Genomic DNA, 14,111 nt, shown 5'->3' on the forward strand with positions numbered 1-14,111 from the left:
CATTCCACAAGGAAGTAACGCGTTTCAACTTGTATTTTTATATAAATTTTCACTAAAACCGAATATTAACCTACTACTAAAACTACCCTACATGAATTTGATTTTTGCCTCACTTGTGACAGTTCGTTTGATATGAAACTATCATTCTATGCGTTATTATTCTAAGACCGTAGCGATCGTACACTGCCGTCATTCTTGTAAAATTGACAGATTAAACTACAGGAGTAGAAAAAGAAACTTGTTTACTACAGATGCCTATGTAGAGTAGCCCTAATCCGGATTAAGGTTGTTCCGGAACAACCTTGAAAAATATTGTCGTTTGCATTTGCAGCCTAGAGGCTGCAAAAAGTGGTTGTATAAATTGTATATGCAGGTGGTCTATCACCACTATTACGATTCCCTAGCATCCATCATTTTATAGAATCTCAAGCGTTCACAACGTACTCTTCGCTCATTGCCACGCAAGCAAATCACACTCCGGTGCTGATGCCAAGAATTCGTTGAACAAAGTTGCAAATGGCATTACTAGTTGCCCCACAAGTTTAGGACAATCCTAAGACCTGACAAACAAGTAAGAGACAAGTAAGTTGTTGTTTCGCCTCACCTCAAGAGAATTATATTGAAGAATTCATGATTTGTCTATAAGTATTCAATTCAATACTGCACCACTCTATTGCTTTACAGAGGTATTAAGAAGTAAACACTTTATAATTATGTACACAGCAAGGGTACTGCAAAGAAGAAGACAATTATTCTGTATGTATACGCTTCTATAATAAGATTCCGATTGATATTTAAAATTTGCCATTTACGAGGTGCAAAACTATAGTGAAATAAAAGCTTTATATTAAAGGCTTTTTAAAGCTTCTGCGTACTTGAATGACAAAAATTTTGTTCTTACAAATTAATCCTAGTTTTACTTTCTAGTATTTATAAGATATCTAACTGGATGATAAAGCTTTCATAGATTTCTCATTGATGGCGCTACGACTAAAAAGTCGTTGAAAAAACCAACTACAAAGATACGACGCAAGCACACAGAAAAATTCGTGAGATCCGCTGGTTCGTTCCTTTGCTTAGTTGGTATAGCATCTGGCACGGTAAGCTAGAATACGTCGGTTCAAATCCGGCCGGATCGAAGGAATTTTTTCTGAGTGTTCGATCTTTGTATTAAAAATTATAAAAAAAGGTTATATATCCGGTTTATTTGAATTTAAAGTTATTTCTTACTTAAAGTTGTTTATTATCAACCAGTACGACCGCCATCTCAAGTACGAATAAGGCGGGAAATGATTGTTACACTGTACCTAAAGCTATATAAGGACGAAGCCCACACGGTCATGACGTCAGGTAATGACAAAATAATAACATCCTGACCCTGTGATGTGCTCAATGAAAAGATGAACGGGTAGATTGTAGTATCTGACGAGTACCACTTTTTATGTGTCAGTTTATCTGATTACCGAATGATGTCAGCTCTTTCATAAGATACTATTATTTTCTGTTGTCCTAGTAGATGGGCTCATTATGTATTTAAGACTTCTTTATCTGATAGAGTCTCGTTAGACTCTATATCCATATACATATTACAATGTTTATGATATGATAATATATACGTATATCACACTGTTATTACGATAGTGTTGTAACTAAAAATTCGTAAAATTCAAGATCATCAATAAAACCGTCGTTATATAAGAAACAATTAAAAGATATCAACATGAGACAAACCTTATGCGAGCTAGTCTAGACAAAACAGTCGTTATTAAAAAATATGAAATATTTTTTTCTATTTAAATTTTAAATGTATTTGGTAAATAGAAAATTGTTTAGATGCCTGTAATAAACTTTAACCTATATATAAAGTTTAATAATCTTTCACAGGAAGTAAGTACCTTGATTTTCATCGATTCTAAAAAAATAAACTTGCGATAAAGTGTGACATGATGACAACATATCAAGGAAAGGTTTAAAGACTACGAACGAAATTAGTCGACAAGTTCATTTCACATAGGCTGGGTACAGTGATATTTCTAATTTTTACGTTGCATGCATAGTATTTTTAACTAGGTACTCTTATAATCAAGTTACAAAACGAAATGCTAAATTTGTTATAATATATCACAAACAAACAATACGAGTCATCCAAAGAACAGAGTCCGACGTGATTATACAGCGAAAAGACGGTAAATACATAACCTTGTTATTCAAACTAAGGCCTATCTATAGGTGTATTCAGAATTTTTATATGTTATTTCGTTTCGGAAATATAAAATCGAACAACGGTCGATCTGATATCCACAGCGAAAAACAACGATAAAAATGTACAGTGTCCTGAGAATAAACCTATATCTATGGAATAAACAGTCTTGCTCATAGGACTTTGTTCTACGGATGAGTCGAATACTTGTTTTAATTGTAAATTTAAGTAACAATTGCAGTATATAAAGTAGATAGAAACTGAAATGATAAAGATAAAAGTAAATTACCCAGTACTTGATGCGTAAAACGGAATATTTATCCATAGAGGTTTACACTATAGAATAGATAAATCGAATCGGCAATTGTGTATCTCGCGTCCAGTACGAGTACATGCGCACACACTTTGAATGCCGGTCCTTTTCTTTTGTTTTGAGCTTTTGAAGTAATTGTTCAAATTTCGTTTTGTTGCTATTGACTTTATTCTTTTTTATAATTATTAATACAAAGATCGAACACTCAGAAAAAATTTCTTCGATCCGGTCGGATTCGAACCGACGTCTTCTTGCATATAGTGCCAGACGCTATACCTATACCAACGGACCTCACGAATTTTTCTATGTGCTCGCGTCGTGTCTTTGTACTTGGTATTTCAACTACTTTTTAGTCGTAGCGCCATCTATGAGAAATCTATTGCAGGTTTATCACCCAGTTAGTACCTTTACAGGTACCAGTCCTGTTGTCGCTATTCATTGTATTAATTAAATTTTTATTGAATTGATATTCAATTATTTTTTGTGAAATTACTCCACTAGTTTGTTATAATTATTAATACAAAGATCGAACACTCAGAAAAAACTATTATTATTATTATACTATATACTATTATTATTATAACTGTATTAATAATTATAACAAACTAGTGGAGTGATTTCACAAAAAATAATTGAATATCAATTCAATAAAAATTTAATTTATTCTTTTTTGTTAACTGACTTCAAAAAAGGAGGAGTTTTTTTGTGTGTATGTTAAGCGATTACTTGGGCATTTGTTTTGTGCAAGTTTCAATTTAGAATTCACCTAAAGAGTGTACCTCAGTATTAGTCCCGTTTAAATTTGAAGAGAATATTCCACCTCTAAGGGTCGCAAACTAGGTTATTGAAGTCACCGATTTGAATAAAACTTGATAACTAGACGTAATTCCACTAACTTTTGAGGTCGGTATTATTTTTTTTATAAAAAAAGTTATAATTATTGTTGTAATTATTACTTTTTGTTTGTAATCATTGACTTACAAATAAATGGACGACGGGTCTAATACAAAAACCACGAAAAAAATGTCCCAAGTCAAGCTATTTAAACGTAGTGACATGTAAAGGAATATGAAAAAGCTAAAACGTTGAATTTAAATTGTAATGTCATCGCGGTACTGTCTAATTTTGCTTGCTTCGCTGTCAGTCGAACAAACGAAGACTAAAGCGTGAATGACGCTCTGTATACGATTTTAACGCCCTATAATTTCGGACACTTTTTAGCGCGGACCCGACGTCCATATAATTGTAAGTCAATGTTTGTAATGCGCTTTTTGAGTAAGTTATTCACATCATAATTGAATCCTTTTTATTTTGTTTATTATTTGTTCTTAAACTAGTCTCTAAATTCACAAACAAATTTAAACATAGTATGGTAATCAATGACATCACTTGACCTCGTAATGGCAGCACTAGTAGGTATAGTATGGAGTAAAAACTTTGTAAATATATAAAAAGATGATTTCTATGAAAAGATGGTTGTAACTTTTTTAATTAAGAGTGACGTTTTGCAGTCGATAATTTAAAAATATACAAGTTATATTAAAACTTTTTTAGGTTTGATTTAATGAAAGTAGAATTTTAATAATTTAATTAATCAAATAGCGAATTTGAATCGATCGTTTTAAAAAAGGCACAATGTTAATTCGAATTTTTCAAAAGCTATTTTGAAATAAGCTTGCTGCTTGACGTGTCCGAAATTCTTTGAATTTATCGTGTCCCGGCGAAAGTATTTTTAAACCATGAAAAATGTTTTTAATTCGTAATATGTAAATATTTGCATTATAGGTACACTGGATATTATCGTACTTTTTACATCATTGTTATTTTTGTTTATGGTAGAATAATCAAGTTCTTTAATGTGCCGCAACACGATTAAGTTCCACGACGTGTAACATTACAAAAATATATTTTTTAATTGGACCGTGTGCAGAGAACAAACCTACTTCAATAATTATTTTCTAAGTTAACAGAAGTAGGTATTTTCTATAGAGTCTTAAACTAAAACAACGACAAATTATTTTTTTATACTTTTTAATACTTATACTTTGCAGGAAAATGCGAAGTATGTTACACAAATTAGAGATTAATTCTTTTCACAGCAAGCGGCCATTTTGGAAAATTGAAATTTAGAATGAATTAATGAATAAAATAAATACATTGAAAACTCAGAACAGTAAAGTATCACAGAATAAGCTAATGCACAGCAGACGGCCTTAATGGTCTTCGAAGCAATCTCAGTAGCGAACTTCGTGCAGGGAAGTACTGCCGCCAAGCAGCAATGTGAGAGAAACTCAAAGTTGTCTCGCACTTTCAAAATGAAATGCAAGCTTGGGCTACATTCCAGATAAAGATCGGCAAGTAATCAGTTTTCCATTTTGCTCGCGTGCCTACTAGAGGGCGCCATGGTATTTTTAACTATTTTTTAAAAAAAAAACAACACCAAACCATAAAGCATCTTATTGTATCTTGATAATGTTTTACTCAATACTACAATACAAACCGATTAACCTAATTCCTTTTTGTAGTTCACAGCAGCTGTCTGTATTTGCTAACTCATTTTTCTCTGAAACACAAGTATGACCTACTTCGGAATGAATGTCATTTGAATAATAACAAATCTTTTGAGCTTGAGTGACATGTTCATGATACAATTCGTGTCTTGTAGTAAACAAAAATAGTGACATAATACTTTTATTTATTAACGAATTTAACTCTGACATCACTGTAGTTATCGTAGGAAAACTGTATCACTCGTCCAATTTAAAATGACCGGCCTCGGCGACTGCTGACGAACTAGTTAAGGTCATCTTCTTGTTGTAAAAGGGGTCTCAAGTCTGTGGTTGGACTGTATAAGTGCATTTACTATATTTAGATTCAAGGTAAGTGATGTCAGGTGCGTGCCTATAGTTCTAAGAAGATGACTTCTGAGTACAGGACGTGTTCAATTTATTTGGTTTTTCATTAAATGACACAATTGCAAGGTTACTTGATTGCTCTGCATTATTTTCTGCTTATTCTTAACGTTCTATGACCATGGCATCCTTTGCATAAGTCGTAACGATGTTGTTTTGCTTGAATTACATGTGTCAAGATTGTCTACGACTGGTGACTGATGTTTTTCGTTATAATGAAATAAACTTATCAATGATTAATTTGTGGATTTGCAACAGGTTTTTGATAAATGATTCGTATGTGACGTATAGAAAACAACTATTAATAAATAAAAAAAATTTTATTATATACATTAAATAATTGTTCAAGACAATTGAAATAGTACTGGAAACTTCGGTTATTGAAGCCGTTATTTATTCACGTCTGGAGTTTTCAAATCATGTCCAAACTTAATAATACATATGGGGCGTCTATTTATATATCAGCCTTTGTAGTCAGATCTTACTCTCAAAAAGTTTATTGGAATCAAGAGGAATGTATTTCATATGATTTTTATAGATTCACGCTCATTTCATGACCGGGGTTTGTTAAGTCGTGCATTCTGTTAAAAGTTAGAAAGCAGGTCTTTACATTTCACAGTATAGGAATCATTAATGTTACTTAGGTATAAAGTAACGCAAAATATATTTGAATGGCATGTACATTGTTGCGACGAAACGCGTGTTGTTTATTAACGCTTATTCGACGTCATGTTCTTGCTCCTCATCGAACTCCGCATCCTCGTCGGCGGTGGCCTCCTGGTACTGCTGGTACTCGGACACCAAGTCGTTCATGTTGCTCTCAGCCTCGGTGAACTCCATCTCGTCCATGCCCTCGCCTGTGTACCAATGCAAGAAAGCCTTGCGCCTGAACATAGCGGTGAACTGTTCCGAGATGCGCTTGAACAGCTCCTGGATAGCAGTCGAGTTGCCGATGAAGGTGGCGGCCATCTTGAGGCCACGCGGCGGGATATCGCACACGGCGGTCTTCACGTTGTTCGGGATCCATTCCACAAAGTAAGAGGAGTTCTTGTTTTGGATGTTAAGCATCTGCTCGTCGACCTCCTTCATGGACATGCGACCGCGGAAGATGGCAGCGACGGTCAGATAGCGGCCGTGGCGTGGGTCACATGCTGCCATCATGTTCTTGGCATCGAACATCTGCTGGGTGAGTTCGGGAACGGTGAGAGCGCGGTATTGTCTGCTGCCACGGGATGTGAGAGGAGCGAAGCCAGGCATGAAGAAATGAAGACGTGGGAATGGCACCATGTTGACGGCCAATTTTCTAAGATCGGCGTTTAACTGACCAGGGAACCGAAGGCAAGTAGTGACACCGGACATAGTGAGGGAGACTAAGTGGTTGAGATCACCGTAGGTGGGTGTGGAAAGTTTGAGCGTGCGGAAACAGATGTCATATAGAGCCTCGTTGTCGATACAGTAAGTTTCGTCTGTGTTTTCTACGAGCTGATGAACTGAGAGAGTCGCGTTGTAGGGCTCAACTACTGTGTCTGATACTTTGGGCGAGGGGACGACTGAGTATGTGTTCATGATTCTGTCGGGGTACTCTTCACGAATTTTTGAGATAAGGAGTGTACCCATACCGGAACCGGTACCACCACCGAGGGAGTGTGTGAGCTGGAAGCCCTGTAGGCAGTCGCATGATTCGGATTCCTTACGAACTACGTCAAGAACTGAGTCGACAAGTTCAGCACCCTCGGTGTAGTGTCCCTTAGCCCAGTTGTTTCCGGCACCAGACTGTCCGAATACGAAGTTGTCGGGGCGGAAGATTTGTCCAAAAGGTCCAGAACGAACTGAGTCCATGGTGCCGGGTTCCAAGTCCACAAGGATGGCTCTAGGGACATATTTGCCACCGGATGCTTCATTGTAGTAGACGTTGATGCGCTCCAACTGCAGGTCGGAGTCGCCGTGGTAAGCGCCGGTAGGGTCGATTCCGTGCTCATCGGAGATAATCTCCCAGAACTGTGAAAGAAGAAAAGCATTTGTCAATAAAACGCTGCAATTAGTGTGGAATAGAATGCAAGTCATTAAAATGCCGGCACGAAAGCTCTGCTCTCACAAATAAATGTGCGCCTCCGCAATGCCGCCGCTTTCAAACCGGTTCTATGCAACAGATATCAATGAAGAATGCGTATCTAAGTACCTATATCTTGTAAGTTCCATTCATATTTAAATATTGGAATATTCAGAGCTTTGTATGGAAGTACGTCGAGGAATGCACACTACAATAAAGCTCAATGAACCGTCGCGTTAATGGTAGACAGGATACATAATACATGTTTAATGGATAGTGCAGCTTTACAGTAGATTACGCAAGACAATGGCTTGAGTTATAGCAGGCGGGCCGGTGTGCCGCCTTGGCGTCGAGGCAGCGGGCGACGCCCACGTATCGTTCCGTATTTGGCTTATCTCACCATATAAGCAGAGAATGTCTTGTACACGTTCATTACAATCTTATTAGCATTCGAAACCTTTCGATCTTCGAAATCCATGGCCTGGTTACTCGGCTTGCTGCCAGTGGCAACCATATGGTCACATAAATAAATCCACTTCTGTTAATCGTATTGCAATTATAAAGCGCATTTGCGCTTTTCTCATGTCTCACACAATTATTGATAGAACTACGTAAGCAAAGAACGCCTGGCTTTTGGCTAGCGAAGGAATTAAAATTCAGTTGACGACGATAGATATGATGTCATCGTTCAGTCCGTAGGTTGCTTGTGTGGGTAAGGCGACCCGCCTGACATTGCCATATACGGCTATATGACTAATTATGGAGGCCAACTTTGATTCAGCGTTACAAGGTTCGGTGATTCTTAATATAGGAATTGCGAATATTTCCTCAGTGGTTTTGGCGATTGCCTCTCCAAATTAGGGTCAATTGCCTTCGGAAATGTCGTCTGGAATTACAGTAATCACAGATATCAATAAAGTGTGACACGTAAAAATCTACTTTCAAAAACTTCATGACCGAGTGATGATTTTTAATAACAACAAAAAGTGAAAGGCGATCAGGTGCGGTTCGATTGTGGCGCGAAAGGCTGCTTTCTTAGTCGTAACTAGATAAGAGAAGGCACGACGAAATGAAAGTGTGTGAACGGCACAATGTACCACTTGCAAGGGAAAACCTGGTGCGTTGTACAATAGGTGTTTTGTGCGTACCCTACCTGGCTTAGAACGCATATGGTTTTGCTGCGACCGCTTCCAACTTACTAAATAATTCATGCATTGATCGGAGAGGATCGGAGATCTCTGAACGGTTTTCTGAGATCAAAATATTGCGTGTGTGGTTATTTATATGCGCTCATCGGCCGCCGCCGCGGGTTCATCGCCCGCTATAATCCATCGGACTTTGAATTCTGTTACCAAACGTGGCTTGCCAAGATAAGCTTATCTAGAACTCATGGTAAGCACCGGTGAACATGGCGCAAAATGGCGCGTGTTAGATAACTTTTCAAGCCTATAATTTTGTACGCAAATGTATCACACATCCCCGACGTATCAATTCGAATGATCATCAGAGTGAAAAATCTAGTACCGAGTTGAATTGCCATTGTTTCGGTTAGCAATCACTGAACGAAATTACCCGTGACACTATAGTTGCTGGTCGAAAACGATGTAAAATCTGGCTCGGTGTTACAGACACATACATCTGATTTTTTGTTTAAAATAAACCAACTGCGCAAACTTTGTTAGAGGATGTGCATGACGAGCTACGTTGAGAGGTGTTAAATGTTATCCATCTCGTTCCAACAAAATTCTCTGAACTAAATGAATCACGCGTTGACTAAACCTCTCGTAAGAGGGTAACCGTGGCCAATAAATATAATAGAAGAGAAACTTCGGACATGCCGAGTCAATCAATAACATCTGTGTCTATAGAAGATTGATGGCGTACCATACGGCCCAGATTAATGTAGTTTGATACTGTGGAATTTGGCTTACGGTATAATACCGCAGACTTAAGTTTTCGTAATCGCTTTAATCTTGGAGTCTGCAGATATTATACCGTTCAACTCATGAGATAGACTACTGGTTATAATTGAATGCACTCTAATTGCAGTAAGCTATTAGAAGAAACATTCATCTGAAACTAAATTGATAAATGAAATACACATAACCAAGATAAAGGACATACTTTTAAATTAAAATTGACAAAGTGGCTTTTGACACATTGCTTCTATAGTAATAAAGAATACTTAGAATTTACAAATTCATTACATTAATTAGAAACTATGGAGACTAAAGAAACATTGAATCCCATTAATATTTGCACATCTGCTTGCAGGTTGAATACAATGTACCTAATTTTACTTAAGACCTTTGTAATTACTGTATTCTGGCAAATAAACGTATTCTATTCTATTCTATTCTATTCAAGACAGCTAACTTAAGAAATCGTCAGTCTTCACATAGCAGAGTTAGGCTTAAATGTTAGATTTAGTTATCACAATCATGGCATGGATTTAAAGTACAAACCAGTTAAAAGCTCAATTAGTGTTAACAATGATTTCAATTTTGTTAATCAATAACACCCTGAATCTCATGGCCCCGCACTATGGCACACACATAGACAACCACAAATTACACCCAAACTTACGAGAGAAATAAATGTAGGCCATAGAAATATTTCTCCCGGCCCACCAATCGAACCTGGGACCTCTGCGTGGCAGACCAGCACAAGCAGCAAATGTTGATAAGAGGAAGTTTTTTTTTTATAACATGTACCTTGTAGCTTTAATTGGAAAAAAAAAATGAACGATAGGATTCTGACGCCGTTATTTGAAGGGCGCTCCTGACAAAAACTCAAAACCGATAAAATAAGGTTTAAAGAAATTAAGTTAAAAATATCTACTTTTCTCTTGGGGTAACTTCATACCTTATCCACAAAGAAAAAATATACATATATTTTTTTTAAACGTCAAATACTAACGACGGCAGAATTCCGCTCATAAAAAAAGAACAATTGGTTGAATTAGTTTATAGAGAGAATGCTGATGGCGGATGGCAAGTAAATTACACTTAATTCATGCGCCACTGGCAGGAAGTTTCACCACTTTTCATAGGAAAGCTGATAATTATACTAATTTGAAAGTGCGTTTCGGTGAGAGTCCAGACAAACGTAAAGACTGCAATAGAATACAGAGAAGACAACTAATATAGATAACAAAAAATCAAAGAGAAAAAGATGACGAACTCCGTGCTCGAGTGGCTAACACACCGGTTTTCATGGTGTCGCCATCTGTGAGGTCCAGGGTTCGATTCCCGGCCGGGTCAATGTAGAAACTAACTTTTCTATAGGTGTTTGTGGTACCGTCGTTGTTTCCTATTTCCATAACAAAAATGCTTTAGTTACTTTTACTTCGGGAAAAGAGCAACGTATGTCATGTTGTCTAATATTTATTTATAAAAAAAAGAAAATGGAAACTGTGCTTACACTATTGGCATATTTGTCTAAACATAAAGTGGCTATTACCTCCTTTTGAAACCCAGGTACGATAAAAATGAATGATCGAAAAAAGTATATTTTTAATTTTCTACAAAACTTTTCAGCTTAATAACTATTTACACATTAAAAATAATACTGGCATTATGAAGGAGGTATTATCCGCTCTATACTTATACTCTCTTAAAGTTTAGGTGTAACTCATGTATGTTGAACTACTTGGCATAGGTCCCTATCATTAAAATGCTATTACGAGTTTATTTAACAGGCAACAAGTAATTTTATTGAAGTAAATGTATAAAAAACGAAATAATATATTTAAGTGCTTTAAACTTTAAACATTATAAAATTAACTACTAAATTGGTAAAAAATTAAGATGAGAAATATATTTACACAGATTTTTTGTTATACATATTAATAATGTTTTAGAGCAGTAGAGCTCTTTGTGTAAGAGCTTGTCCAGGGAAGTACTGTACTGTATTAAAGTGTAAGTAAGGGTGCTGGTGAAATTACAGTCACTTGGGACTTATGTCTCAGGGTGACGGACATAGAGGCAGTGCCCCTCAGATCTCTGCGATTTAAAGCTCTGAGTGGCACTGCAACTGTTACGGACAGGCGTGTCGCTTACCATCAAGCCCACGACTTGTTCGTCCTATCACTTGGTATCATAAAAAATATATTATATACCATATATTATAGACGCTTGACAACAACCTTGTTTTTTATGACTGGCAGATGCGAATAACAAGTTAAATTGAGTCATTGTAAGTTTTAGGAGTTTGTTTATTTGATGACATAACGTGTTGGATATGAAAGACAATTTTTATAATCTTAAATTAGTGTTATTGGGAGCTCTTGCAGTTCATGTACTTATACAGCCAATTTCCGTGTACACGCGTTTAAAAGCTATAATTTTTTTACGAAAATCCTGAGCATGCGTAGTAGCAATTTGGAGTATGTCAGCCCTGCCCTCATTGGTAGCCGACTGGTCATGCGTGAAAATTTCAAACCCTAACAACTAAAACTTTTGTTTCAAATTATGAATAGAGCTATGCAATAAAATCCATTATTGTTTCAGATTGTCGCTCGACCTCCTTTCGCTGCACAAAGGAATAAGCAAAATTGTCGACAATTACAAATGACATCACTTTTTCGAGAACGTGTTGCAATGAACATGGTACAATTTGCCAGCGAATTCCATAAGTGCGATAACGAAAACCGTTATAGACCGTTAGCTCTACAAGTACAATGTACGTGATGGCTTGCTTACACCGGCTATTGAAACAAAAATCACAAACAATAAGGGCTCACCTTAGCTCCAATCTGGTTCCCACACTGGCCGGCCTGGAGATGCACGATTTCCCTCATTCTGTGTTTTTGAAAATGGAATAAATTATACTTAAACACTATACGCCACTCTCGCACAACACTGCTCGAAGATTTGATCAGCCGGCCGGCTCGGTGGGGATTTTTGAGGCGAGCTTCGCCTCCGCGCCTCGGCCATTCCTCGCGCTCTGATTGGTCAATCACCGCATCCAACGTAGCGTGCTGCTAACTTCACATCGCATCTCCGCTTATCACAATCGAAATGAAGATTTACGTACATGGCCGTGCGTTGCTGCCGTATGATTTTTTATTCAATTGAAAGGGTTAACGAGTTTTTATGTCGCTTTTATTAAAATACAGCGCTGTAGAGATTTTATTGTTATGTTCTTTTAATTCTTTTCAATGCTTGGTTCCTTTTTACATGTCTGCCTCGATGGGATCACGCGTGTATGTTTGGCTGGCAGGGGTCTAATCGGTTTTGTTGTCGTTGGGTTAACACCCCTTAAAATGTTGATTAGCACGAAACGGTTGAATGGTGCATAGTCACGGCATACAACATTGTTAAATAGCTATCCGAAATAAGTAATAATATTTTTTTATTATTCTTACAACAAATATGTAGTAGACTAAAATAGATGGGAGAGACTTGATGACATGAGCCTAAACTTGGATGCTTTTTATCTTAGGTCTCCTGATCTCCCCTCTTCACTTCTACCTGAGGTGTAGATAACTTAAATTAAAAATATACTTATTAAAAAACTGAAACATCTGTCGATATAGCAACGAGGCGTTGTCGACTGAAACCTGTTTTATTTTGTATTGAACTTTTCTATGTAGAGGTATTTGTTTCGAAGAGACTGTATTGTTGTATTTAATATGATTTTTTTTTGTTTCACACAAACTGTTATTATTTATATTATTAACAATCATATTTTTATATACCAAGTGACACGTAACACGCCTGCCCATAACAGATGCAGTGCCACCCAGAGCTTTAAATTGCAAACGATCTGAGGGGAACAGCCACTGCACCCGTCACCCCGTAAGTTAACAAGTCCCATGTTCCTGTAACTTCACCAGCACCCTTAAGTCTTCAAAACCGGTACACAGTAATGATCACACTAAGTACTGCTAGGCGGCAGAAATAGGTAAGGTGGCAATAAGTACTTCCCTGGACGATCGTTTTCACATGGAGCATGAATTGAAATAAAATGGAAACCCATTTTTCGGTTTGTAATGTGCCTAAATTACAAATAGGAGATAAAACTAATAAGTCATTTTTCATAAAAATTTGTCACTAGCCATTATGGCGGCGGTCACTTTTTTTAAAATCTAATTGATCAGTTTTCACTTTATAATTTGAGGGTGCGATATAATATCGCAATGCTGGTCTGCCACGCGCAGGTCCCGGTTTTGATTTGATTGAAATATTTGTATGACCTACATTTATTTTTTTCGAGTTTGTGTGGAACTTGTGTGGTTGTCTATGTGTGTCCATGGCACCCGCGATGTAAGGTTTCCTTTGTGTTAGTGTGGGGCTCAGAATATGTGCGTTATTATTATCAAAAAACATTATATTTAGATTTTAATATATGAGATTTATAATATGAAATATATTCATTTATTTATTGTGAAATTACTCCACTAATTTGTTTAAATCGAACACAAATAATTATAATTTCAGAATAAATAAATTAATATCATATTTTTCATATTATAAATCTCACAATATTACATGGTAGTAAAACATCGTTATATTATAAATAAATCCTATATGAAAGAAATGATTGTATTTTGTGTATCTACTTTTAAACAACTTTATTTCATTATCTAAAACCCGTTATTATTAAACTTTTACGATATAATCCTCCCCAAGA

General features: G+C 36.5%; 1 protein-coding gene across 1 annotated transcript; it reads right to left on the bottom strand.

Moving 5' to 3' along the window:
- Positions 1–5,996: 5,996 nt before the first annotated feature.
- LOC113227719 (tubulin beta-1 chain-like) lies at positions 5,997–12,368 on the bottom strand. Its single transcript, XM_026460705.1, has 2 exons — positions 12,220–12,368; positions 5,997–7,423 (listed from the first exon to the last, which is right to left on the bottom strand). Exons 1-2 carry the CDS (start codon positions 12,274–12,276, stop codon positions 6,143–6,145), a joined length of 1,338 nt encoding a protein of 445 aa, XP_026316490.1. The 5' UTR covers positions 12,277–12,368; the 3' UTR covers positions 5,997–6,142.
- Between the last annotated feature and the right edge of the window lie 1,743 nt (positions 12,369–14,111).

Source organism: Hyposmocoma kahamanoa, unplaced genomic scaffold (genome assembly GCF_003589595.1).
Source record: "Hyposmocoma kahamanoa isolate Upper Pololo Valley unplaced genomic scaffold, ASM358959v1 215, whole genome shotgun sequence".
Taxonomy (NCBI): Eukaryota; Metazoa; Arthropoda; class Insecta; order Lepidoptera; family Cosmopterigidae; genus Hyposmocoma; species Hyposmocoma kahamanoa.